Source organism: Anser cygnoides, chromosome 1 (assembly GCF_040182565.1).
Source record: "Anser cygnoides isolate HZ-2024a breed goose chromosome 1, Taihu_goose_T2T_genome, whole genome shotgun sequence".
In the NCBI taxonomy this organism is placed as follows: Eukaryota; Metazoa; Chordata; class Aves; order Anseriformes; family Anatidae; genus Anser; species Anser cygnoides.
The window spans coordinates 88766516-88793732 of NC_089873.1; the positions used below are offsets into that span (position 1 = coordinate 88766516).

The 27217-nt window shown below is 37.3% G+C and overlaps 1 protein-coding gene across 12 annotated transcripts in view; it reads right to left on the reverse strand.

Annotated features, from left to right (window-relative positions):
- Positions 1 to 27217, reverse strand: part of EPHA6 (EPH receptor A6) — a 517785-nt gene that overhangs the window by 241108 nt on the left and 249460 nt on the right. For 10 of the 12 annotated variants that reach the window (XM_067001791.1, XM_067001836.1, XM_067001775.1 and 7 more), the window contains 2 exons: positions 9351 to 9506; positions 1079 to 1414 (listed from right to left, as the gene is read on the reverse strand). In XM_067001791.1, coding sequence (XP_066857892.1) covers positions 1079 to 1414; positions 9351 to 9506 — 492 coding nt within the window. Of the gene's footprint in view, positions 1 to 1078; positions 1415 to 9350; positions 9507 to 24942; positions 24973 to 27217 lie in introns of those variants that run through there. The other 2 variants (XM_067001828.1, XM_067001793.1) reach the window with 2 other exon arrangements.

Consider the following 27217-nt stretch of genomic DNA (forward strand, 5'->3'; position numbering starts at 1 on the left):
TTACTTACTCATCAACAAAACTACTTGTCCCAGATACACAGGTAAGCAGATTTTTGCTAGGCTAATCAATGAAAAAACCCAGGGCCTTCCCACAAGTGGAACATAACAGGATCCTCCTGAACATTAGCACTTCTACTAAATACTTTTATATGACCAAAGGTTTGGTACTCAAAAGCCTAGTTTTGCCAGTTCAGCTCATGTCCTACATTAAACACTTCGGCTACAGTTGCAATGTCACCGCACAGTAGGTGAAAAACATTTCTGGAACAAAAGTCAGCAAGGGATAATTTTGAAATAACCTTCTGATCTACAGTAGCACAAGCCAGAAGATAACACTGCTATACAGATTGTTTTGTTGGTAACCTATGATGCTTTTTGCTGGCATAGTAAGTATTTCTACAGATGGAAGAGGAAAAATGTGCAGAAATAAACTACAGAGCTCTTTTCGTTACCCATGTTTCTCATAAAGGACTGCCCTGAACATGAATCTGAACTGAAATGGTGTGTGGGGGGGAATCTCAGAAACGATAACATGAAGTGGACAATTAAAGGAACAAAAAATCCATTATGATATCTCACCTGAGGAAATGGCTCATACAGATGCTGAAATATCTTACAGTAAATCATGCTGTATTAGTACTACGAAACATTAATACTAAAGGAAATGAATTCACTTTCATTTCACCTTTAAACTGTGGAATTGGTGGGTAACGTGGTGCTTTAGTCTTTCAAAACTGAAATTGTAAGGGAAGACTTGGAAGAACGTCTGACATGGACTCCAGTTGTGACAAACCACTGGTAGGCTCAGGCTGTGTTAAAGCACGCATTTCATTTAAACAAGAAGACACGTTAAGCAAAGATGTGGTTTTGTACCCTGTGTTACGGGGTCAAGGGCCAACTGACAAAAGCATTCAGTGACCTCATCAGCAGAAACTGAAAGTCCTCACACATAAAAATGCACAACAATCTGCAAAGCATCCTAACTCGCTGACCCGGACTTCCAAGAAGCAAAATGATACCCATAAAAAGTGCATGAATGACAGGGGCACAGTAACAGATGCGTGGTGGTGAGACTTACCATCTTGGTCCGTGGTAACTGTGATAGCTGTGAACTGCTTGGGGGAGAAACTCAGCTCCGATACGCCATTCGTGGCCTCTATTTCGAAGGTGTAATTGACATGTGACACAAAGTCCAGCACCGTCACGGAGGAGTTGATGAGACCTGTGTGCCTGGGGATGAAGCGGATGCCTCCTCCACATATCTCACACTGGCTGGCATCCGACCCGCATTTCTTACAGATGACACTGTAAGTGAGGTCTTTTCTTCCTCCCGTATCACTTGGGGGGCTCCATTCCAACATGAGAGCTGTTTCGTTAATGTTAAAAATCACATTCCTGGGAGCAGAAGGTGGCCCTGCAAAGAAGGAGGGGAAAGCCTGTTAAGCGTCTGTTGTCTGCTTTGGAGTTAAAACCACACAAAAATATAATATTAATCTTAAGGCAATTATTTGCAAGACATTGAAAAGATTATGTTTGAATAGTGAGTTCAATTGAAAATTTAAAATTATCTAAATAATTTAAATCCTTGAAAATTAAACAGGAAGGATAAACATGTAAGATCATAGGAAGCTGAAAACTCTAAATGAATTAGAATTAATTCAGAAATAATTTAAGACAACATATAAATTACTTGGGAAGGTCCAAGCTAGACTTGATAACCTAAATTTGCATTAAATATTTTGACTTGTGGGGTGCTGGGGTAGAGCTGTAGAGCTTTAACCACAAAATTTATTTCCTTATTTTTTTCCTCCTAAGGTAGGTTTTTCTGATACTTACGATCCTTGATGTCTTGTAAGAGTTAAATTGAGAAAATAAGTAAATAAATGACAGCTTTGGAATAACTACAGGAAGTAAAGTTGATTCTATTAATTCTTTAGTACCAGATATTTTTTTCTATCCTTCGCTGCTATTATCCTTGGGGATTTCTTTGCTGCTATTCATTAACAGAGCCAGGTAGCAACAGGCTAAGAGTATTAGGCACAAGAGACAGTTTACATGTTTTTCATTCCTGCCCCGCACCTAATCAGCATCAGTTTAACAGCAAAGACATCATACTTGCAAGCTAAAGATCTAAAGGATTGGTCGCAAAACAGGAGAAAAAATAGAAGACCACAGGGAGAAGGAATGCAAAGGTAGTAGCAGTAAGCAGAATATAGATAGGAAAGCTCTTAGCTAGCAAACAGGTGGTAAAGCTCTCTGTACAGTTAGAGGAACCACAAGTGATCCATTTCCAGTGGATCCCACAATAGCCAAGGTACATCCAGCAAGTTTTAAGCTGTTATGCTGACTTTCTGTGTATGATCACATGTAAATCACCTGAGACTTTATATACTCAGACAGGAATTGGTGAAGGGATGAAGGTGGAAATTGTTAGAGGAACTCCAAATAATCTTAACTCTACTTAGCATATTCTTCTTTTTAAAGCTAGCATATGTCAACTAAACACTTATTAAACACAATTTTCAAAACAAATTGTATATAAAACAAAAAAATGCCCATAAAAGTTAGGCAAGAAACACGGATCTGGCAACATGCAAGGCCTTATACTCCAGGTTTTGATCTATGCTAAGATGACTGTGGTAAACTTAACTGGTGATCTCTGGTTTCATGTTGAGCTGAATGAAAATTATATTCCCAGTTCTCATCAGAAAATCACAATGCGCTAGGATGGTTTAGTCAATGGTTAGCACAGCTTTGAAAACTTTAAGCTTGCTTTATAGCTTATCATGATTTATACGACTTGCCATCATGACTTAGCTATGAAGTTTTGACTGAGACAGTGGTTAAACTTTACATTAGGAAGGAAAAAAATCACCAAAGCTCCTCCTGACATTTCATATATAAACCAGGATCTCAAATCCTAGCCAAAAAAAAAAAGTTATACTGTTTTTTCCCTAATAATTTAAATATTTTATTTTATTTTTTTATTTTATTTTTACTTAATAGTTGCAATTACTACAGCACTGATAGAATTTTCAAACTTTAAGCTATATATTTTTATAGTATTATACATAGTATTATACATAGTATTATATATAGTATTATATATAGTAAGCTATATGTACTTGGCTGAGCAGAAATGTTGTGTGATTTAAAAATCAAGCCCCTGAGTAGCTCTGAAATATGCACCTGCTGAAATAAATCTATTTATTCAAGTTCTTATTTCTTGAAGATGACCCAGAATACTAAAATGGACTATACCTGAACAGAAAACAATACTTCATCTTATGTTTTACTAAAAAACTCTAAAGATCTATGCAACTGTACCTACACAGATCTATAAGATATAAAACTCCAAAGATCTATACAACTGTACGTACAGCGAAAATTAATACTAACTTTAATGAAGGAAAGACACAATAATAGTTGCAGAAGAAAAGTCACTGCTTACCAAAATTTATAATTTTAGGTGATGGTATTTGTTTACTCACACAGCATTAAATGTATCTTTAAAAGCTGGAACGCTTGTAAAGGAAGAAAAAAAGGTCTGTATGGCACAGGAGGGATCATGTGAACCAATAAATATTAAGGTTTTCTGTGAACTGTAGTTGAACATTTGAATTGTTTTTTTCTTTCTGATATTTTTTGTAACATTGAACAACTGAGGCTATGGTGTTATTAGAATGACTTTCGCCCTAAGGTAAATGATGAGTTAGCTACTAGATTTCAAGGACTTGATAATTAAAATACTTGGAAGTACTATATTTGCAGGTTTTTTTCAGTGGACAAGAAGGATTACAGTATTTTGAATGTGTGAGTATTTATCTTTATATCTATTTGCACAGAATTTATGGTTAGCAGCCAAAAAGCTCCTGACAGTGAAGAGCAGTTATTGCTCAGAGTATCAAGGAGTCATTTAGCTGAATGGTATGTGGCTCATTTGTACTGAATGAAGATCAATATTTCTGGAACCTGGCAGATGAAAATTATTTTCGTAGTTTGCAGTTTTTATAGTCCCAAAGAATATTTTGAGTATATCCTTCCTGGCTTTTGAGTGTGACTTTGTGGTAAGTCTAATATTGTAGCATTTGACATACTGTAATATGCAAGTATTTACAAATGCAACTTGTTAACAACTGCTATTTATATTGATGCATTATTTTCCAGTGGTGTGGAAAGCAGAGACAAGGTACAGCCTTGAAGATGCTGAGTTGGTAAAAAAAAGCCTCTATAACCTTAGTGTCTCAGATTCACAAATCTCTTAACTTCCCATAAAATTACTGTGACACCGGTGGTTGTAGCTACTCTGGAAAACAGTTCTTCGACTGAAATAAGCTAAAACCAGCACAGATTACTTCAGCTTCAGTTCTTAGTATTTCTGTGCAGAAGAGAGGAATAATTGTGCTTCATCTAAAAACATTCTGTGAGAATTAAATAATGACTGGTCTTAACAAATTCCCACTGTTAAAACCAATAAGGAGTTTTAGGAATACCGAAGATGATCCTTAATCACACTTACATATGTGCATAACTTTAAGCGGATCAGTTATCCCCTTAAAATAGTTGGTAATATTCATGCACTTAAAATTAAGCATGTGTGTAATCACTCATAGGTAGGACTGGAGCCAATGTTTTAAAACTGGTCTAATCTAATCTTACATAAACTACAGATATGACAATGGGTCATCACAGCTTAGTTTTTATATGTTACTTCAATAAGTTTAGCATGCTGAAACATAGGAATTAATGTGTATCCGGGCACTAGGAGAGCTTTTTCTTTTGCCTGGATTTGTCTATTTTAATGTGTTTAATTTGTTGTTCTGTGTAGATGGTATCAGTGGAAGAACTAATGTGGTAGATAAAATAACCTTTTTTTATCCATATGCTGTAAAGTGAAGGTTCTTATATTTATGATGTGGGCTTTAATTCTCATTTCTAAGAGAAAACATGAATTATTGTACATTCACATTTCAGTGAATAAGAAAAAGATTACCAGTTATGTTAGGGGTGTCTGAAAGTGTATGACTGTCCGCCTGCAAGTACTGAAAAAACCCTCAGACACCCTTCATACTCAAGGCCCCTCATGCCAATTTGCATGACGATTAAATAGCTTTTTAATTGCTGTTAAATTATGCCAGTTAAACTGTGATTTCATGCAAATATTAAGCTGTAATGACATGCAGTGAATCATTTACTAAGATTTAGAACTTGGAACAAAGAGAGACAATTAATTCTAATCCTCAGATTCAGCTAAATTATGTGTCACTGGGCTTTTATGGATGTGGCCTGATTGCTTTGTTATCATTTATAAATTACACAAAGATTATTTGACACATCAAAAAAACTTGGCAGCAATAATCCTTCTGCAGACATCTGTGTGCAAGGCTCTCAGGGATTTCCTCATATTGTTTTTAAGGAAACCAAGTATATTGGTGAAAATGATGGATCCTTTTCTCACAGCAAAATTCATGACTTTGGATTTTATGCAGAAGAGTAAAACAGTTCAGATGGATGAGCATTACAAAAAATGAAGCTCTTCTGCTTTTTAGATAAAACATAGCCTGAGTGTGAGCAATGCCTTTTGCTTCATTTATGAATTATAATGAAACAAGTATTTCTACACCCTCTGTGGAGTAGACTGGCACTGATCTCTTATGGAAAATCAAGCTCACTCCAAGAGCATCAGAGTTGAGTTTATGCCTCATGCTGTGCTTCTCACCTCGCCTAGCTGCTTTGTGTATGCTCTCCCTCTACAAAGGTGAAGTGCATTTTGCCCTCTGTGGAAGGAAGGAGGAGCAATCCAAATGCTGCAGAAGGCCGGTGAGGACAATGCAGTATTTTACACGACGGGGCAACGACTGTCTGGAAAATCCCTTTTTTCTTTTTTTCTTTTTTTTTTTTTTTTTTTAAGTGAGAACGTGAGAACTGTCTGCTACTGGACTCTCATAATTGTGTATTACCTGACTAATGAATTCACAGCAGAAGTGGCAGAAATTAATCATCATCTCATGAGAATACTCAGAATCACCATCTACCTGTGTCCCTTGAGTTCATAATTGCATTTTTATATACATACATATATACATGCAGCATAGATTAGTGCCACTTAGTGTGGAATGCTGTATTACATTTTCGCCTTTTCAAAATCATTTATTCTTTTCTCAATGAGGCAGGCAGGAAGAATTTCCTCATGACAGGAACTGGTGACTGCAAACCAATACTCCAAGTCTGAGCATAATGATAAATTACAAACAAATATATATATATATATACATATACATATACACACACAAATAGCAAAAGAAGCAGTACAGTCAAAGGTTTCAAGCATGATGCTTGATTTTGCTGCTGGAACATAATGGTGGCTCTTAAAAAGTTTCAGTATGTAGGATACAGTTTGTGCCAAAGGTTTCTGAACAGAACATAAGTTTGTTGGCTCAAAATTGTTTAAGCATAATGTGAGAATAGATGCATTCAGACTCAGACTCAACAAAAGCCTGCCTGCCTTTGACCTTGAAAGATAGATCAATTTATTCAGTTACATTATAGTGGGAAATGTTAGTTTATGTACAGAGTAATCAGACAGGGAAGAAGATATGCTGTTATTTGTTGCTCACTGTGTGTGCAGAGAGATCACTGATAGAGTAGTCACATATGGCAAAGAAATACAATAAGGAGAAAGAGTAGCAGCAAGAGATTGATAACAAGTGCCAATGAAATGGAAAAAGGCTATGAGAAATAATTAACAATATATCCTAATGTAATTTTCTTTCCTCTCATTAAAATTAGAATTCTATTATGCTTACTGTGAAGTGCATACTCTTCTTTTATAAAATATAGTTTCATGAAGTAAAAATGGGAACTGTACAATCTTGGGAAAATATACAGTATGCACTTTCACAGAATTAATGAAATTAGATTCAAAGCTCAGCTTGAAAAAATGGATGCCTGAAGCTAAACTCTTCAATTCATAGTCTCTTGGATCAAGGTCCTTATTCTACATATTGCTGTTCATGCAAGTTTTCCAGTACCAAGGAAAAATTTTGGAGTGAGAAATACTGTCTAACCCTATACAGGAATGAAGAGAGAGAGAATAAAATATCTACCTATTTTAGGCATATTGCTTTTCAGGACGTGAGGAAGCAAATAAAATAGGTTTGAATGTAGTTCGTTTAAAATATTTGAATATGAAGAGGTTTGTAAAGAGAATCCATTAGTAATTGTGTTTGATTCAAGAACAACTCTTCTTTGAAAAGTCACAAGAAAAATTTCTAATCTTTTATCTTGTCTCATAAGTCAGGACAAAAATTTGCAAATTGACATCAAAAATACAGACCTGCCCCAAAAGTGATTATGTAGAAAAGGCATATTCTTACTGTGCAGCCTTTTCTCTTTATGTAGTCAAATTGGCTCACTTTTTTTTCTAACTTTTCAGCTCCTCATATTATGGTAAAGCATGACAGTTTGGAAGAAACAAGCTAAATTCTACCCTGTCTCATACATTCCCAATATCTTTGTTTATTAAATTTAAATTAGCCACATCTGCACAGACCCACCGAAGGCAGTGAAGTTGTATTTATGACAGAAACATAATTTTAATAACCGAGAGCATAATTTGAAAGCAGTGGGGCTAAAGATATCAGTTAGGGAATAATTTAGCCTGCAGACTCTTCATTACTGATGATGTGCAAAAAGATAAGAACACAGTCTGTCTGTCAGAATCTAAGTGTCATTTCCAGAGCTGACAATTAGTAAAATACTCATCATTGTAGGTATAAGATGAATACATCTGCTATTACAGTCAGTGAAATACTGATACCTTGCAATCTAGGTTGAATAAGAGGCAATCCGTGGTGGCACTGAACCAAGAACAAGGCAGAAACCAGAATGTGGTTCACTGTCTCCCTTACTTCTCCAAAACTGAGGTGAGATGGGGCACTGGTACTGCTGCAGTGGCTGATTTCTTCCCTGCCCCAACTTAATTGGTTGCTTTGGCTGATATCCTCAGCAGAAATAGAGTGGCCTGGCAGCAAATCTCTCCTGACAGATTTCAGCCAAAGCAGCTTTCAGCATCCCAGTTTTGTTGGGGAAGAGGGAGAAGGACCAGGGTGCTGTAGGTACCTGCTCCCTGGTGCCACAAGGCTCTCATGCTCCTCCTTACTTTATCAATACTAGTGGGTAGCTGGGCTTAAAATTGTGCCCTGAAAGATAACTAGGGAAACATAATGCCATGTGTGAGTAATTTTTCAGAAAACTGTCTTTTGCAAATGAAAAATCAATGGCATAAGTAATGTGGTACCACATCTGCATAATGTATGAGTGAAACCATCTTAATAAGCATGAAACTGTCAAGAGTGCCTGTGATGTGCGTTAGCTCTGTGGGTAAGTTTTCATAGCCTATGCTCAGGGCACTCATTTGAGTGGAATTGTTTGTAATCAACATTTTCCTTTGGGAAGTCTGGAACAACATTCTGTTCCCCTCACATAGTCTGTGAAAAATGACAGACCTACACGCCTCACTCCAGAGCGAGCTGACAGCAGATTGTTAGTTGGTTTGAGGTGCTTCTTGAACCCATGTCCCTCAAGCAGCTGGAGGCTGGGATGTACCCTTCACCTCTGAATGCCCTACGGCTAGATTAGACAACTTTCTGATAAGTGCCTTGGATCTGATCAATGTCGCTTTTGGTGAAGATCACTCCCATTCAGTGGATGTGCAATGGCTTGGTCTACGTAATGACCTCAGGATTACAGAATACCTATAACTTTGTCAGTCAGCCTCAAATTACCTGGTATATTCCCAATTTACCCAGTATAGTGCCATATGGAGAGACTAGCATGAGCACAGAAGTACTTCAATTCTGCTGGTGTCAGCTCAGCTACTTTTACATGATTAGTCATACCAAAAATTGACTATGCACTGCTAACTACTGCAATAGTACTTTGTTTTTAATTTTTATCTGAGGAGACAAGAGTATGTCGTATCTGTTTTTTTCTTCATATGCAGCCTCATTTTTTGGGAAGTTTTTGTACAGCAATATTTTCATGTCCTTAAAATACATATTGATAGTTAGAAATCAGCATTGCTATCTGTATGACAACGATGTATGACAAACCTTATATCACCTCTCAGAACTACAGGTTAATAAGTCATTAACGTAAGAAACATGGCAGTATTTTTAGGGATGTAACTAAACAGAAATCTACTGTTTGAAATTTGATCAAAAAAATCTCTTTGGGTAATTTTAAGCAGGATTATTCAGAAAATGTACAATTTCATGTCATTTTTAAATTTAAAAAAAAAAGAATAAATGAGGTACAGAACTACAGACACAGGTACTGATCTGACTTACGGGTACATGCCATAGTTGGCGGGTCTTTCTCAGCTCTGAAGTAACCTTTCTCACACTGACAGACAGAAGTTGCTTCAGCATAGGTCAAACTATGTGGAGGGCACTTGGAACACTTTACATTTCCAGCAAATGCTTTATAGAATCCAGGCCTGCAAGCTGCAAAACAAGAAAATAATATTTTATTAATAGCAGCAAATTTTGGTCGTAAGTAAAATCTGTTCCATGCAGTTATAATGCACTGTCTTTTCTTTCCAACCTATATATATAAGCTATTCTGATCACATATTGCTTCACAGTTTTTATTTTGGTATATGGACTTAAAAAAATATATATGTTCTTGATATCTGATGGGAAAACATTAAAAGAGACGGCTTCCTAATAGACAGCCCTCACTGCTGCTTGAAACTGTTATCTAGGAAACTTCACTAGTACCAGTAAACACAAGCTCACTGTCTATGTTTTATGCAGGTTCCATATATTAATAAGACAAAAGAGTGGGATAACTTCTTATCTACCAATGCTATTTATATGGCTTCCTTATTTAAGCAGTAGAGACTTGCAAGGCTCAATGTGCTTCTCCTCACAATGCCTTGATGAGACAGGAATGACATCCCGGTATTTGCAGATGGGCCTGACCTGCCCAGAGTCTCCTGAGAAGCCTCTGACAGCAGGGTCAATTAGTTTGGTCCTTTGCACCGTGTTGGAAGGAGGGCTGGGAGGCGCTGCTCTAATAACCTTTGGAGATGTAGGACAGAGGTGCCAATACCCTCTAGCACAAACTACAGAAAGCCTGAGGCTACTCTTAATTGTGTCAAGAAACAACCCGTATAGCAGCTGCCGTAGGGACGGGAGATGCTGCAGCAGTCAGAGCCCACTGCCCACCCAGTTGGAGCAGGAATCCCAGCAGTTCTTCATCACAGCAGAACCTTAAATGCCTTTCTGCTGGCCTTTAAAGCAGAAACAATTAATTAAAATAAATGTTATCGTAAATATGCTTGGTTTGCATTCTGAAATATTATTTTAAAACTGTCCTCAGCCTTCACCACACAAGTTTAGACAGAGACTTCTTTCTTTCTCCTGCCAGCTACCACATCCACACATGCCAGTATGTATTACAGCTACTGTCTTCCGGATTCCCAATCAGCAAACAGAACTGAAACAAATGAAAGAGCAACTCGAACATGTGTGGAGTGCACAGGCTCATATTCCTTCCGACTCCTTCACCAGTACAATGGAAGCCATTGCTATAAATATTTCAAAGATCCATGTGGCTTTTTCTCATTTTGACATACTCAAAACTATATTCTTTATATTGCTACAGGAACTAGGCAGTATTTCCTTCCCTTGCAATAAGACAAAATAACAATATTAGAATATAGCGTTCGATAAATAAGTACCAAGATTTATGAATTTTATGGATTCACTGTCAGTTCAAATTAAGTGAGTTATTAAAGGCATTAACTTATAGATAACATATACACAGATCAGTTTTGCTTCCGATTCCAAAGCACCCATTTGATACAATAGCGGTTTCGTTAGTGTCTGAGGGAAAAGGGAGTGTGTGGGACTAAAAAAGGTAGCAGTTGATTATCCATCAAAATCCAGGAGCCATTTTTTCAAATGTAATTTTAAGAGCTTAATTTTGACCCAACAATTTCAGCAGTTCTCCCAGTGTGTTCTTCTGACTTTGCTGAATAGGTATTAGGAAGGAATCCTGCCCTGCTGTCACCGAAGAAAAAATATAAGTATTTCTGGTGCTAGAGATAAGAGAGGTGGGAACAGCAGGGGATTTCCCTTTAAAAGGCTACTGGTCTGATACCACCATGATTACAGTCAGTGGCAATTTTCTACTGATTGGAATGACAGCAGGTTTGGTACAAGGAAGACAGCAGCATTGTAGATACAGGCGGTAGATGCTGACTCCTCTCAGCTTTGCTGGGAGGAAGGAGGAGAGGAGGTAAGGTGAAATGTTGGAAGGGTGTTACATATGCCTGCTCCTTTTTTTCTCATGCCCAAATCCTGCCATGCCTTAGCTGAAGATGAATATTAAATTCTTGCTTTTAATAGCTACCTTTCATACATACAGCACCACAACAAAGAAGTTTGTGATTAAAGAGGTGGCAATTCCAGGCTACCTTTTCACTCACTGCAAAATGAGTGCTCTTTAAAATCCTTATTACTTCCAATTTTTTTTCTGTCAGTTCTCAAATCACTCCTTCCCTTCTGTCCCCCAAATGACAAACCAGTTTAGATCAAAAGAAACACTGCAGTCCTTTTCAAGAAAAATATTTTGTTTAAACTTCAAGCTGTTCATTATTCTAAAATAAAACTCAAGGAAAACATGACTTATTTCCAATTAAAAAAAAAAAAAAGTAAATGTTTTATTCTGAAATGGTATTCTGGAGTATATTTAAAGCATTTGTGGTTTCAATATGGTTGGATTTTTCATTCGTATTTATTTATTTTTGTCTTATATATATACTCATGAAAATGCTGGGGAAAAATGGGTAAAAATGTGGATATTCTACTTTTTCTGAAGCCAACACAAATGCATGCACCATTATGTCAGATACACACCACACATTCTAAAGCCAAAGATATTAGGACAGCTTTGGTATGCTTAAGTTTACAAAACTATTGACAATCCTCCCCCATCCAAACGTAGAGTAAGACAATTACAATTACTGGATGCTTTTAAATAAAATCCAGCCCTTCATAAACATACTAACACATGCTGAGAGTCCCCAGATGATCACAAGTTTTGGATAACTCAGCTCCTGGGATAACTTGGTGCTGACTGCCAACATTCAAGGTGAAACTGTTACTCTGTAAAGATTACTGAATATGCAGCACAAGACTGAAATACAGCACTACAGCTGCCATACATATGAAAGCTTATACTCTACTAACAAATATTACGCTTCACTGTCTGAATTTCAACTTTAACAAGAAGCAATTTACCATTGTCCTTTGAAAACTAGCAAACACTAAATTTCCTACCCAGGTTTTTAAAAGCTAATTTAGCAAATGTCCCAGCCGCTATAATTTCAGAGACATGTATGCATCTTTAGAGACTGGAGTGGTACTGCTTTAAGGTAGTCCAAAACAAGGGCAGAAGAATTTGTGCACAAGCTTATTTCAGAGAAAAACAACAACCAATAACATGCAAATTTGCAACAATATCTGATCAGGTAATAAGCATGCAAGGTCAACACAGGCTGTTAATTTGCAACCTCAATTTCTAAGGAATTCTTCCTGAACATGAAACAAGTCTAATAGCATGTTTTAACGGGTATGATTTCTTCTAACTTGTTACGAGTTAGACTTTGGCAGGGTATGTTCTGTCATGCCTGTTTATGCCCTGATAGGTGCCACCAAACCAGCCCAAACTGAGTACAGCTTTACACTGCTCATGGTCTGTACAGAACTATGTCTGCTCGCTGTGAACAAAAGAAGAATCTCCTTATTACTTCTTTGGCATATCCTAACAGAACTGAGGATGGTTTGGCCTCCACTGTGGAGCTTCAGGCTGTATAAGACCACTGCCAACTGTAGCTCAAAGCAATCCCAATCAAAACTTTTAGGAAAATTGCACAAAGGAGCCAATGGTATATGCACTCCACTGTAATTTCTGATTTGTGTAATGTTTTTTAGAACTGGGGTTTGTAAATGTTCTACTATGAGATCACAGATTGCGTTACTGCATGCAAGTCACTGTGACTGCAGCTTGTAGTATAAAACCATACACAAGTGCTAGATGTATTCCACTTAAAGAGTCCCAAAACCACATGACAGCTAAAATAAGGATTAGGATATGACTCTCTGTAAAGAGCATAATCAACAGAATTACCTGCATGCTTAATGTTAACTGAGCTCCTTAATGAAGCAGGATCTTAGCTTTTGCCCAGCTTCCTATCATTTTTGTTGCTTACTGATCTGTGGCAGTTCCAGCTCCACAGAACTCAGTGCACAAACTGCCTGATTGGCAAATCAGAAACTCAGGCACTTAATTATGAATAGGTTGTTGCTTTGTATTTGGAGAAGGAAAAAGGTCATCTTTCCCACTCAAAATCACATGTAAAATACATTACAAGTAAGTTAAAAGTTTGTTCCAGATGCTTATGTATGCAGGAAGTTTCATTTTGTATGGGTTGATAAATTAGTACTTTCAAAGTGTTTCTCATTATAACATTTCCTTTATTCTGCTAGCTGTTATTGTATCTATCATTTGCACAAATTATTTGTGCATGGATGACTATTCAAAAAAAAAAAAAAGTTTGTATTTATGTTTGTTACCACACAGCATTTTTTTCTAACCTTTTAATCACTGGGAGGAATCTTATTTTCCCTGACTTTTTCCAACAGAAGTGACTTTGTGAGGTACTAATTATATGAACTGTATAAGATTTGACTTTTGTAAAGCCTGGGGGACAATAATAAAATATTGCCTTAATGGCTAAGTAATTAGCAGGGTGTCTGAATGAACAATTCAAAGACACTAAAGTTTTCTCCAATGAAATACCAGCGATCATGCAGAGAAGCACTGATAATTTAATTGGCTTCACAAATGATAACATGTCTATAAAAGTGCTTTACTGTAGCTTTATCATGATTTGCCTACAGTGTTTTTAAACTGTAGAAACTTTTTAATTAATATAATTTTCCTTATTTAATGTTTAATATATGACATTTAGGTTTGTTTGTATTACACAAAGATGCATATGAAAAGAGATCTTAATACTTTGCAAAGCTCTGGTGAACTCTTAAAGATACTGATTCATGACTTGCTAGTTTCCAGCTTGGGCAGAGAGTAGGGAGAAGGCATTTACCAAGCAGCTGCAGAAGAGTTTTAGCACTGTTGATGCTATGTGCAGAGGTACTGGAAGAGACTGTAAAAGCTTTTGAAGTGCACTGTGCACCAGAGCCCAAAGTTAATACTTACTGCTTAAAATGAGATACTAATCTCCACTGTTCCCAGCAGCACAGTGTTTGTGTATGTTTCGCACAAGGACTTGGGTGCATGCGATGCATGGCTTGTGGCTATTACCACATCAAGGAGCCCCCAGTGCCTCTCCCCACCAAGATTTCGGCTGCGGGACCTTGGGGCCAGCTCAGAGCCAGTGCAGCTGAGGGTGGCCACATCCCACTGGGGCCATGATTAGAGGTTTCCCCACAGCTCAATCCTGAGGATGCAGACAGGGCCGACTCCTATCCCTGGGCGCTGCTTTCGGCTGTGGCTCCCGTACTTGGTCCCTATGCGAGCCACAGCCCCGCTGCATCGCAGCCTTGCCTGGGCAGGAGCCCTGCCGAGCCAGGAGCACCCGCAGGCCCACATCTCAGCCTGGCTGCGGGCTGCCCTCATGTTGGGGCTGCCCTGGCTGCCCCCACCCTGCCCTGCACCCTGCTGGGATGGGCCCTGGCTGTGCCCAGGAAGCCCAGGCCGCTACAGGCCCCATGACAGACCAAAGACCTAAACCTCGATGTATTTTACAGAAAGTGCAAAGAAAGCTGTACTACACCGAGGTCCCTCTGGGAAACCAGATAAATTGCCAAAGCTGGAGAGGCCAGCCAAAGGCTGCCTGTAGGCTGACAGGCCTTGCTCTAGTGGCGTTGCTCAGACAGTGAGGAGTGAGGGCTTCACCTCTGGCTAGCTGAGACATTATTTCTAAGACTCTTTTGAATTGCCCTGTCTAATAAATAAGGTCATGGGTCAATTACCAGTCTTTAGTGATTGAGACAGTCATGATTGTTAAGTACTTCCCTTACCTGGGTGGTACTCTGCATGATAACAAATGCAGACGTGTAGTCACCGTAGTGCTCACAAACCTTGCTGCTTTAAAAACGGGCATTTTCACCGCTGTGCACAAGCTTGTCACGGTGAGGACATACATTGATTTCCCAGTTTTACAAGGTCTGAATTGACTGCTACCAAGTAAGCTGAAGTAAAGGGAGTGCAAAGAAAACTTAGAGCAACTTTTAGGTGTATCTGACACTTGTTGGTCTGTGTGTGGGAAAACATTCCTCATGAAAATGGGATTTTTATAGTTGGCTGAGAACCCATCAATCAAATTAAAATGGAGAAGACTGCTGTCATTTACAATGAATGGCAACCATCAGGAGCTGTGGAAGAGATGGTTTAATCTTTCTGAAACACATAATTTGCTATGCTTTTACACACCTCATACATTTTCTTAAATTGTTTGCTGAAACCCATTATTGTACTATGAGACTGACATCTTCCATATTTGTTATATTCTGTCAATATATAAATATTACGATTTTAAAGTCCTTTTATCCTTCTGATGCCTGATCACTTTATAGAAAGAGCAATCTAGGAAAGCCTGTTTGACTCTACTATTGTGCAGAAACTAGGATCTAGTTTATTTTAAGCAATTATTTATTATTTCTTTAAAAAAATATTTTAACCAATTTATATTCTAGTAAAAGTATGTAGAAAAGAACAAAGAAGTGTATAGAAAAGAACAAGAAAAAAGAATATAATGAAAGATGCACAATGTATTTTACCTACAAAAGGCAGAATATGATCACAAAGATTAGGATATTACAAAATAAGGTTATAATGACAGTCTTTGAATGTGAGTACTATCTGATTTAGTAATCGCATGTCTTTTCTTTCTTCACATGATCCTCGTTTTATTCAGGTCACAAATGGACTGAGAAAAAAGAAGAGATATGCGTTGGGTCATGTTCAAACTGATAGTGAGACTATGCAGGAGGAGTTGCTAGAAACATGAGGCATGGTGACTCACTGGAGAGAGACCAGCCATGATAGATTATAAAATACGGAACGTGCTGGTTAGTCGAAGCTACAAGAATAAAAGACATCATATATCAAAAAAGCAATTATCTAGCTTGGTTCCCCGCTTCCTACAGATGGTAAGGAGAGATCCATACCCAACTTAGTGACAAAATGACCCAACCATTTTAGGAGAATGGACTGATTTTCCTTTTTATTTGAGGTAAATTTGATGGGATTATATTTGTGTGTGCTGGGTTATGCAATTAAATGCGTCTGTGTTTGTATACTAAAATCGATCTCTTCTCTTGCCAGTATTTTCTGCTGTCTAATATTTCTATTTTTTGGGGTGGAGAAGAGAGGACAGCATTACTCACATCTTTGACTTTGGAAAGCAAAAAGGGAGAGGAAAGAAAAAGAGTCAGGTAAAAGGCTGCTTTCTCTAATTAAACTATATATAGACAGGTAAATTAAATTAGTTAATCTTTGTGATAAATCTTTTTTTCAGTGACATATTTTCTGTCATTCTCATATTTCAATATTCTACCGAGACTGTTTATTAAAATGATTACAAGAAATGACAAAAGAGATAATCGGTATATATCAAACTATTTTCAGTTCATGTCAATACAGTTTTTCTCTGTATAAAACATCAGTTGCAATACAACAACTGGAGCAGTGATATGGGTCACATACCATGTTTTTAAAGAATCTGAATTTTATCCATGAGCTCATGCAGGCAAGGAGAACAGTCAATGATATTAATTTTATCACTGCCTGTCATACTAGATACAATTCAATGGCTCATCAAAGAGCTGGGATCTGCACTACACAGCACAGGTGAACACTATTCTGTACTTCTTAAGGTCCTTTGTCAGCTACTTCTCAAAGAGTTTTAAGTTAGCAACTAAAGGCTTCTGATAACAACAAAGATAAACACCTTGTTTGCCACTGAGGTGACTCAAATAGCTTTTGCAGTGTGAAAACAAACTCTATTATTAAACTTTTCACATACAGAGCAACAATTACTCAGTGACATAAGCTGCTTTCCTGTTGCTGTTGGAGGCTATCAAAACCTGTTCTTTGTCGCTGCCTTGTAATGGAAGGATTTTCAAAGATCTGGGAGGAAGACTGGCTGTTAACATTCTGGCGTGCCCTAAACTTACAGTCAAGGGGGAGCTGCTGGTTCAGAAAAAGTGACAGTGTAGGAAAAACACAGCTGACTGGTGCTCTTTTCTTTGTTAACTACATGCAGAATGATAATGTCACAGGCTGCCTACCTATTCTATTTATTACCTTATTTATGTGTTTTCCTGTAGGTGTATGTAATGTAGGCGCATTAATTTTGGTTTTATCTCCATACATGGCCTTCAAAGGCCTTCGTAACACACTGTTAAGTAATATTTCTTCCCTTTTTTGGTACATAACTTTATTCACACATTATGTGTGTATGTTATAGGACACACACCACAGTTTTATCTAATTTAATGAATCATCTACCTGTCAGGCTATTATTTTTTTCTACCTCAAAAAAAAAAAAGGGAGTAGCAGATGTATTAAAGTAAGGTCTAAGAGCCTTCCACCACAGCATAACTTAATCTACCACGTTTGCCAACATCATTCCCTCTCTTTCCCTCTCTGAGAAAAGTCTATAATTTGTTTTGAATGTTTATGTATATGTACACACACATTACCTACATACACATGCCTTTATACAGAGAAACATATATATGTATATGTAGTATATTAGAGGAGACAAAATCAAAGAGGTGATGGGATGTGAGATGATCCGTAAGACTTCTTGCATTAAATCACAGGAAATCTTGTCTACTTTTTGGAAACCAGACACTGTGAGATCATCAGTTTAAGATCCATGCAAACTTCATCATATGCAACTTATCAAAGTTTTAATGGGCAAAGTAAAACATTCATTTCTACTGTACATCAATAGGTGTGGGGTATGCTAAGCAACATATTAATTATAATGAAGTTTATATGTAAAATTGCTCTTCAAAGACTAATAGAAATGTTCTCTAATTTTACATTATTTTCTATCCTCAAAAGACTGAAATAAATCTAAACTGAATAATAGCAACAATTGGCTACAATAAGAAAAAATAGAGGTGATCCCAGGATTCAACAAATGAAACAGTGAAATTAAGATCTTGCTAATTTTATAACGTAATACCACATTTGGTGGATATGCTTACTTTTTAGACTATTCTGTAGGTTCATATCCATGAAGATCACTGGGCTAGCATGGTACAATTCTCAAAATCCAATGTAAATATTAAATGTCATATGGTTCTCTGGAAAAGTGAGGACAGGTAGCTATGTAGGTTTTTATGACCACGTATGACTTACTTTAAGGTCCTTACTTACTAAACATCTATTTGGTTTTTATTTTATAGTAGTGCCCTACTGAATTAAAAAAACAAACTAACAAAACCTTAAGAATATTTACAATACAACACTGCAGGAGAAAGATTAGTGTCCAAGAATTTGTAATTCATCAAAGAATCAATAAAACCCATACACAAACAGAAAACTAAATTATGTGTAATACATTTGCTAAATAATGGATTAAACTATTCAGTTGTTTGGATAAATTTGAGGGACACTTTTACTGAAGTGCTAATGCTATGTTCCTTAATGCACCGTAGATTGTTATCTTCTTTAAAAAATCTTGAATAAGGATTCATTTTTGTATTTTTAAAGAAATAAAAATGAGCATTCTAAACACATTTGTATAGATGCAAATTTATGAACATGATTCTGGAAGCACAGGTACTAATCAAAGACAGAGATGGAAAATTATTTCAATACTGATAGAACTTTCTTTTTCACTTTATACAACAGGTAGATGGCAGGTAGTAATGTTTCAGCATGAATGAGTAAAGTGGCAAAATTATAAGCAGCTGAATAGAGGCTCATTTGATTGGAAATGTCAAGGATTGAAACCACAAGTCGACACCATATCTGTAAAATAAATGTTATTCATAATACAGGCTACACTGCTTTAAATAGTGTCTGCAACCTTTTAAAATTAGCCTTTGAACGCATTTTATAGACTGCATTGATGAATCAATACAGTTAACTTTTTAGGGAAAGTTATAATATTGCAACTTTTGTTATGTTTAGCTCAGCTACACCTCCCTAAAGGGGCTCCCAGATGACTGTACAGCTTCATTTTGTGTTAGAACCTTTTATGTATGCCTGTATAAGCACCGATGGTGAAAAACAAACTCAGGCTAAAATCAAAACAAAACAGCTTTCATGCCACTTAGATGTGCCTGGAAGAAATCAGCAATTATCCCCTGCCCAGTGAAGATGCGTCAGTGATTTGAGAGAAACATTTGTTTCGGGCATCCAAGTCAATAAAAGGGCTGCCGAGGTTAAAACAAAACAAAATGAAACAAACAACCAAAAAAAAAAAAAGCTATGAGAATTGGAAGACTCCAGACTTTAACCACATAGAGACTGCACTACCACGTTACTGCAGCACTGTGTTACTGGCATTACCACAGGGAATCCCCATTAATAAAAACACGACCTTTGAAAACTGGCTTAAGATTCCCAAGCAGGAGCACCAAAGCTGGTCCCGTATTTTTTGGGGAAATGATCTCTGATTCCTCCATGTGAAGGCAATGACAACCTATGAGCCTGAACGTACATTAAGTGTACTCTGCATGGCCCTAAGGACCTCTTGCTCGTTGGTAAAGGCAGAATCTAGTCCCTAGTTTCCGTGGCTGTTGCCCATCTGTGTAAGTAGTTTCTGAGAGGGACAGAGGGACAGTTTCTGAGCTGTTTTCAGCTGGCAGGCTGTCTTGAAGTTGTCTCAGCAACGTGCAAAGCAGAAGAAGACGACTGGGGTAGCTGTATGAGTGATGGGAGAAACAAGACCAAAACAACAGCCTGCACCTCCCTGAGCAGGTGAGCAACTGTTTTTGGCTGCCATGTGCTGCTGGCTGTTGTGGGGATCCCTGAAATCAGGTAAAATTTTTGAGGTGGGAAATATGCATACTCAAATGCACTGCTTTGTGCTCAAATTAGCCTCTTGTTCCGTTGATTATTTATGGATTGATCCCACAGAAAATCTACAATTAACCAGACTTCATAAATCTTTAAATAGTGTTTTCTACAGTGCCTAATTTTAAAGGAACATCAGTGTGTTTTAGGAAGATAGTAAAGAAAAGAAATCAGTCAGAGTAATTAAGGAATGCAACAGAAATGGTAATCAAGGAACATGAGAGCAGTGGAAAAGAAGGTAAGTAATTCCCAGCAATGTACCAGTGCCTACTCCTGGGACCAAGAAAGCCTGCAAGAAAAGAATGGAAGGAAAAGACTACTTCATCTCCAGGCAGCCTTCTCCAGCATCTCCATCTTTAACTAGAAAAGCAGGAGAAACACAATCCTGAGAACACTTTGAGGCGATGCAGCACTGGAGTAAATGGTGGAAGTTATATGCTGAGTCCACAAATCCATCCACAGCAGCTGTAGAAATTTTTCATTTTAAAGTATAAACTTAATAATGCATTTTATTGCTTTTTAATCATTATTATTGCAAAGCATTTTTTTTCCTAAGGAAAGAAAATGCGTCCTTCATTCTGTCAGTCCAGTAAACAGCTGGCATCTGAGTGACATGGGAAAACAGTAATGCCAAGGAGCATTCTGCACCTATGCAAGTCCTTAAATCTCAAATACCAGATAATCAGCTGTAATAGTCGTCACCTCAGCATATTCCCTGCAGGGTGTCTTTAGGATAGACGTATTCTTCCACCCAGCTGCCGTGGCAGATTTGGGAAGTGGTAACACACAGACCAAAAAGGAGGAGCATGCTAGTCAGGAAAGCTCACTGGCACATCAGAAAAGTGGAAAGAATGCTTTAATCTCCATGTAAATTTTAACAGCTTCTATTTAACACATCTAGCTCCTTGTCAACGCATAAGCCAAGGTGAAATGGAACAACATGTGCATTTTGAAGCAAGTGGGCATATCATCTCCTGTGGAATGGATGTTGCAGCGGCACATCTGTCCACAAATTTTTCAAGAAGAGAGGTTCTTCTGCAGAGTTCTTTACCACTTCCAAACAAACAAACAAACAAACAAACAAACAAAAACAACAGAAGGGAACTGTTGCTGCTCTAGTCCTCAGACTAAAGAAGTATGGAAATCAAGAAAATCCATTAGACTGAGGGCACCACGCAGTAACGCACACAGGGAGTAGTTTATTTAACATTGCTGGAAGCTGTTCAGCATATCAAATTGCTTTTCATAAAGGAAAGTTGAAATAGTGGTTAGGCTATAGCTGTTGCTGAAAGGGCTTTTTTGGGGAAGTGAGGAGGTAGGAGTATGATAAGTTTCTCAATACTGCAGTGAACATTATAAAAGAGAAGTTTGAAAAAAAGCAGTAAGATATTATTTAATATAACTGAGGAAAGAACCTGTGTTTGCTGGATTTCCCCTGATCATTTCAGCAGGAATTAGTGTCCAAGCTGGTGGGCCAGGAAGCCTAATGTTTTCACAGAATTATTTACATTTCTATGGACAGCTGAGGAATCTAACCTTATAAGAGGACTCTGCAAACCGTAACAAATATTTCATTCTGCCAGAGAAAAAATGGTCTGCAGATATCAGATCCATTTTGTAGCTTATTTCTTTTGTGCGTTATCCATTTCTGTATCATAAATGTTAGAATGGCATTCCTCCAAGGAGGTGCTCATTTGTGTATCTTTCATGATCGCAAGGAATGTGAATCCTCAGGAGATAATTGTCCTACAATACTGGCTGGTGCTAGTGTAAGGGCTGAAAAAATGGTCCAGCTCATTTAAGCTATGGCTTCCTCTTTCTCTACACTTTTACTGTTACAATGGTTGTAAAAAGACAGCTCTCCTAACTCAGAATTGTGTTGCTAGCTTTGTTTCCTAGTTCAAGTAGGTGTCATGGTGTCTATAAGGTTTTCTCCAATATCATAAATATGTTCAGGTAGTGGCCAATGTGATATTGTTTCCAAAAAGATTTTTCTTTATTGGAATGTTTAAAAAAAAATCCTTCAGAGTGGTGATAGGAGTTATAAAATTGTTATCTCTTCAACTGAGATACAGCAATGTTAGAAAAATACCTGCTACCATTAGAAAGATTCAAAGTATCTGTCGGTGCTTTCTTTCCGATATATATACCAAAATTGTTGATATATAGAGAACAGTTTGTCAGTCTCACTGTGTCCTTTATCAAATGCTACAACATACATGTCATTCTTTCTCTCTGTCCCTTTTACTGATACTGGAAAAGAATGTTTCTCTCTAATCCTTCTCCCCATTTTTCCTCTCTTCCTAGAGTGAGAAACCTCATTTCTATTTTCAACTCTACATATGCTAGTTAGTACATGCTATATTTGCCTATTCCTTGTGCAAGAACTTTGCAGGTGCACATTTGTCTGTTCATAACAAGTGAATCTGCTCGCCTGGGTTAATTAATTCCTATGATATCAATTATTTCATCTGTTTTGCAGGTGCTTTTTTTGGACGTGATTTTTCTGAAGCTTCAAGATTTCAACTTATGACAAGTACCAAAACTTCCAGCCTATTAATTGTAGCAACAGCATTTTTTTGGCTGCTTAACCCATTATTGTCCGGCTGATTTTCTGTGTAAGAACAGTAAGGTACCAGCACACTTCTCAAATAATTAATGGCACTTGGCTTCATGCCTCAGCACACACTCAAGGTGTACGCTGAAAGCCTACTAAAGCTCTCCCTGACATGACTTATTACTTTATTACAAAACTGTAGAACAGCTTTCTAGAGAAGGCATACCTTGAAGGTATGTAATATTCTTACAGGCAGTTATTAACAATAAAAACCTGAAGAATAGTGCAGTCACTATTTACAAGGATACAATTTCTTGTTATGTCCTTATTATAAGACTGTAGTTTTTAATAATTTAAGATCTCAGTGCTCTTTTTTTTTTTTTTTTTGGATTCACAACTTTTACAAGATCAATTGCTTTTCTAGTAGATCAGCTAAAGTTATGCAATTCTTTTCTTCCTTCTCTGTGTAACCATCTCTTTTACACTATTATAATTAACAAGGAATCATAGCAATGAGTACAATCCAACCCGTTGCAAGAAATATTTTATATCACCCAGTTTTTAAAAGGAGAGGATTCAAATTTTTATTCATATGCTTACATTTTTAATTATGGATACCACGACTGTGTATATAAAGTATTGATTTGTGTGTGTGATTTATTTAAACCTCTGTTTTATTTGAACATACAGTTCAGGAGTTTGTGCACACAGGCCACATTACTGTAATCATGGGGAATATATAAATGCCCAGGAGCAGATAGGTGATTGAATATGTGTACAATTTCTGATGCAAAAAATGCTGAAATGTTCATATAAAATCAGGCCTCTAGTCTTTAAAACATAATTCTTTTTGATGTGTTTGTAGAAAAAAATCACAAGCTTGATTATCAAAGACACCAAACATGGTTAGTGACTCCCAAACCATTTCAACTCTGTCCCATATTGAGAAACCATCAAAATAAAGCTTTCATGCTTCTGCGTGAACCAGATACTATTTTCTTTTGTATTATCTCTGAATGCTTCCAAGCTTGCAATATAATAATGTTCTTGGTTATTAAAAAATATTTCAAACACATCTTTGTATCTCTTAAATTACTGTACTAAATACAATGTAATTCTATTCTATTCTACTTTACTCTTATCAGAATCATAGAATCATCTAAGTTGGAAAAGACCCTCAGGATCACCAAATTCAACCATCAATGTGACGTGCTCAGTTCCATCACTAAACCATTTCCTTTACTGCCATGTTCACAAGTCTCTTAAGTACTTCAAGGGATGGGGAATTCAGCCCTTTCCCTGGGTAACCCATTCCAATGCAGCCTCTCCATGAAGAACTTCTTCCCAATATCCAATCTAAACCTCCCCGGCACACCTTCAGACAACATTTCCTTGCATAAAATGATTTTAATGAAGCTCACCAACTTGTGATCTATAAATTATACTTGAGAATCTCTCCATCCATTTAAATCTCCAGTTTATGTCCATATCTAGTACAAGCAGATGATACTTTAAAGTAAAACCAGTCTTTTTTTTTTTAATTACCACATGAGTAGTGTCTTCCTGTAAAATGCAAGAACATTTAAAGATAGATTCTGATCTCAGAAAGTTCACTGGCTATACAACCATTGATTTTAACACAAAAGGAAATAAGGTCTTCATTTTTGTGTCATCGAATACTACTGTCATTCTTTCGGAAAACTTTTCCTTAATTACAGCTAATGATCAGGATAAGAGTCACTACATTGATCTACTGCTCACCTCAAAAACAATCAGTTTTTGTGTGTCTTAGTTCCAGCCAATTTTGCCATGGAAGCAACACAAAAAATTCTGTACTTGGTCCATTCAGGCGTTCCTTTCCTTATCCCAGCATTCATGTAGAACCACTTGCAGTTTTTAACCCCAAGTGACAATACTTACTGAATTGGATTTGCGCATGCATAGACGCACTTTTGATTGTTCATTCTGAATATATTTCATGTTGCTTTCTGTTGTGGTTTAACCCGGCTGGCAGCTAAACACCACACAGCCGTTCGCTCACCCTCCCCCCTCCCTCTCTGGGATGGGGGAGAGAAACGGGAAAGTGAAGCCGGTGAGTTGAGATAAAGACAGTTTATTAAGACAGGAATATAATAATATAAGGAATATAAGGAATATAATAATAACAATAACAATAATAGTGATAATGATAATAGTATTAACAATAATAATGTGTAAGAAAACAAGTGATGCACAATGCAATTGCTCACCACCCGCTGACCGATGCCCAGCCTATCCCTGAGCAGCCGGCCCCCCACCCCGGCCAGCCACCCCTATATATTGTTTAGCATGACGTCAGATGGTATGGAATACCCCTTTGGCCAGTTTGGGTCAGCTGTCCTGGGTCTGTCCCCTCCCAGCTCCTGCTGCACCCCCAGCCTGCTCGCTGGCAGGACAGAGCGAGAAGCCGAAAAGTCCTTGGCCTGGTGTAAACACTGCTCTGCAACAATTAAAACATCAGCATGTTATCAGCGCTCTTCTCATCCTAATCCAAAACATAGCACCCTACCAGCTACTATGAGCTACTTAACTCTGTCCTAACTGGAACCAGGACACTTTCTCTACTGCAGGAGTATTGACTATAGAATAATGAAAAGCGATGTTTATGTTTAAAAGTGAATCAAAGAACCATAGACTGGTTTGGGTTGGAGGGGACCCTAAAGACCACCCAGTTCCAAGCCCCTGCCATGAACCTCCCACTAGACTAGGTTGTCCAGGGCTCCATCCAACCTGGCCTTGAACACTTCCAGGAATGGGGATGTGTGAAGCCTCAGATTTACGTAAGAACTGCCATCTTGTCCTACTGATGAATTACAGGTAAGAAAAATAGACTGTGTTTAGAAGCAGGCAATTTAAAAAATACATAATTTAAAGTTTTATGTGTGTATAAAACAGACTAAAGCTTAGAAATTATTGTTAGTATTATATGCAATGGCAGAGAGTACTGTAGAAAGTATAGATAGATGAATAGTAACTGTAACAACAGAAGAAATGACAAAACACAAACTTCAGTTCAATAAGCCATTGTCAGTTCAGTCAGATACTTGAACGATCTGTACAAGGGGTGCATGCATTTATGTTCTGTTATTCCTTTTAACAGATACATGAAGTGAAATGTACAGATGTCATCAGAAAAATTGCCCAGTACTTTTAACATCAACATTCCTGTCATTTTTTTTAAATTTTATAACCAAACATTGCCAACTTCTCCAAAACCATGACCATTAAATTTATATGAATTTCAATATATAGCCAATGGACCAATGGTAACCCACTGGAAAGCTCTGAATGCTGGATCAAGGATTCCTCTAGCGACCTTGTAGATGGCAACAGCTAAATCAATTTCTCATGCAAATCCAACTCCCTTTAATACAACAGAAATCCTGAAGGTGCCCTTTAGCAGAAGAGGGTTTATAATTTTTGTTCAACCAAAGTAGTTACGTAGGATACCTCTTCAGTCCTTCCATCTAGAATACTTCACGTGACTGATGACAACTATCAGCATTAGGTATTTCTACTGAGCATACTAAGGTATTTCACAGGAATCTCACAAAGATGAACCATGGGTTTAATAAGAATTCTCAAATAACCAGATTCATGTGAAAAATGCTCCTTTCAATAAGATTTCTGGTATGGGTAGTGAAGTTTAAGAACAAAGGTAAGTATTACTATAAAAACATTTTCATTATTCATAAAATCTCCATGTCTTTCCCAAGTTTTCTGAGAAGTACCAGAATGGCTTTTTTCTAGCATTCTGCTATATTGGATGTCGTGGATGGATGTTCACTACCTGTCTCTTTTATAATATCCACTTCTACAGTGTCAAGTGCTTTCCAAAGGAAATAAAAATTATTAATAAAAAAAAAAAGGAAAAAAAGGAAAAAGAAAAAAAGAAGAAAGAAAAAGGAGGGAACTGAAGTTATGAGGCTTTTACAAGGTCTTCTCACAACACTGAAACAGAGGCAAGGTCAACCCAGCTACTGGTAGTATCCTGACTACCAGAACAATGCCCTCACAACTCATAGGCTAGGTAGGGCTGTGGCTAGGGAAGTGAGGAGCCAAACACCACAGAATGGTAGGGAGCACGAACAGTTCAACCTACAGCCAGTTTACCTTTTTATTTTTTTCAGTTATACACTTCTGTACAGGTGCAAACATGCTGTCAGATATTTGGCATAAAAGTGACCATTTAATCACAGATTGTTTAGCTTAAATGTTCCTTTTTAAGTTACTGGCAGCAGCTGCTTAGGATTGCATGGCTATGGTATCTGCCCAAACTACAAATCCTTATTTTTAAATACATACATTCACATAACATTCAGTTTCAATTCTGAAAACAAAATGTTTAAATTTTATAACACACAAATGTGTTATCAGTGATGCTGCAGAGCAATCAAACATTTAAAAAAAATTGCAACAATTTATATATATTATATATAATCACTTATACACATACTTTTAAATATTTAGCAGATGGTCAAATGC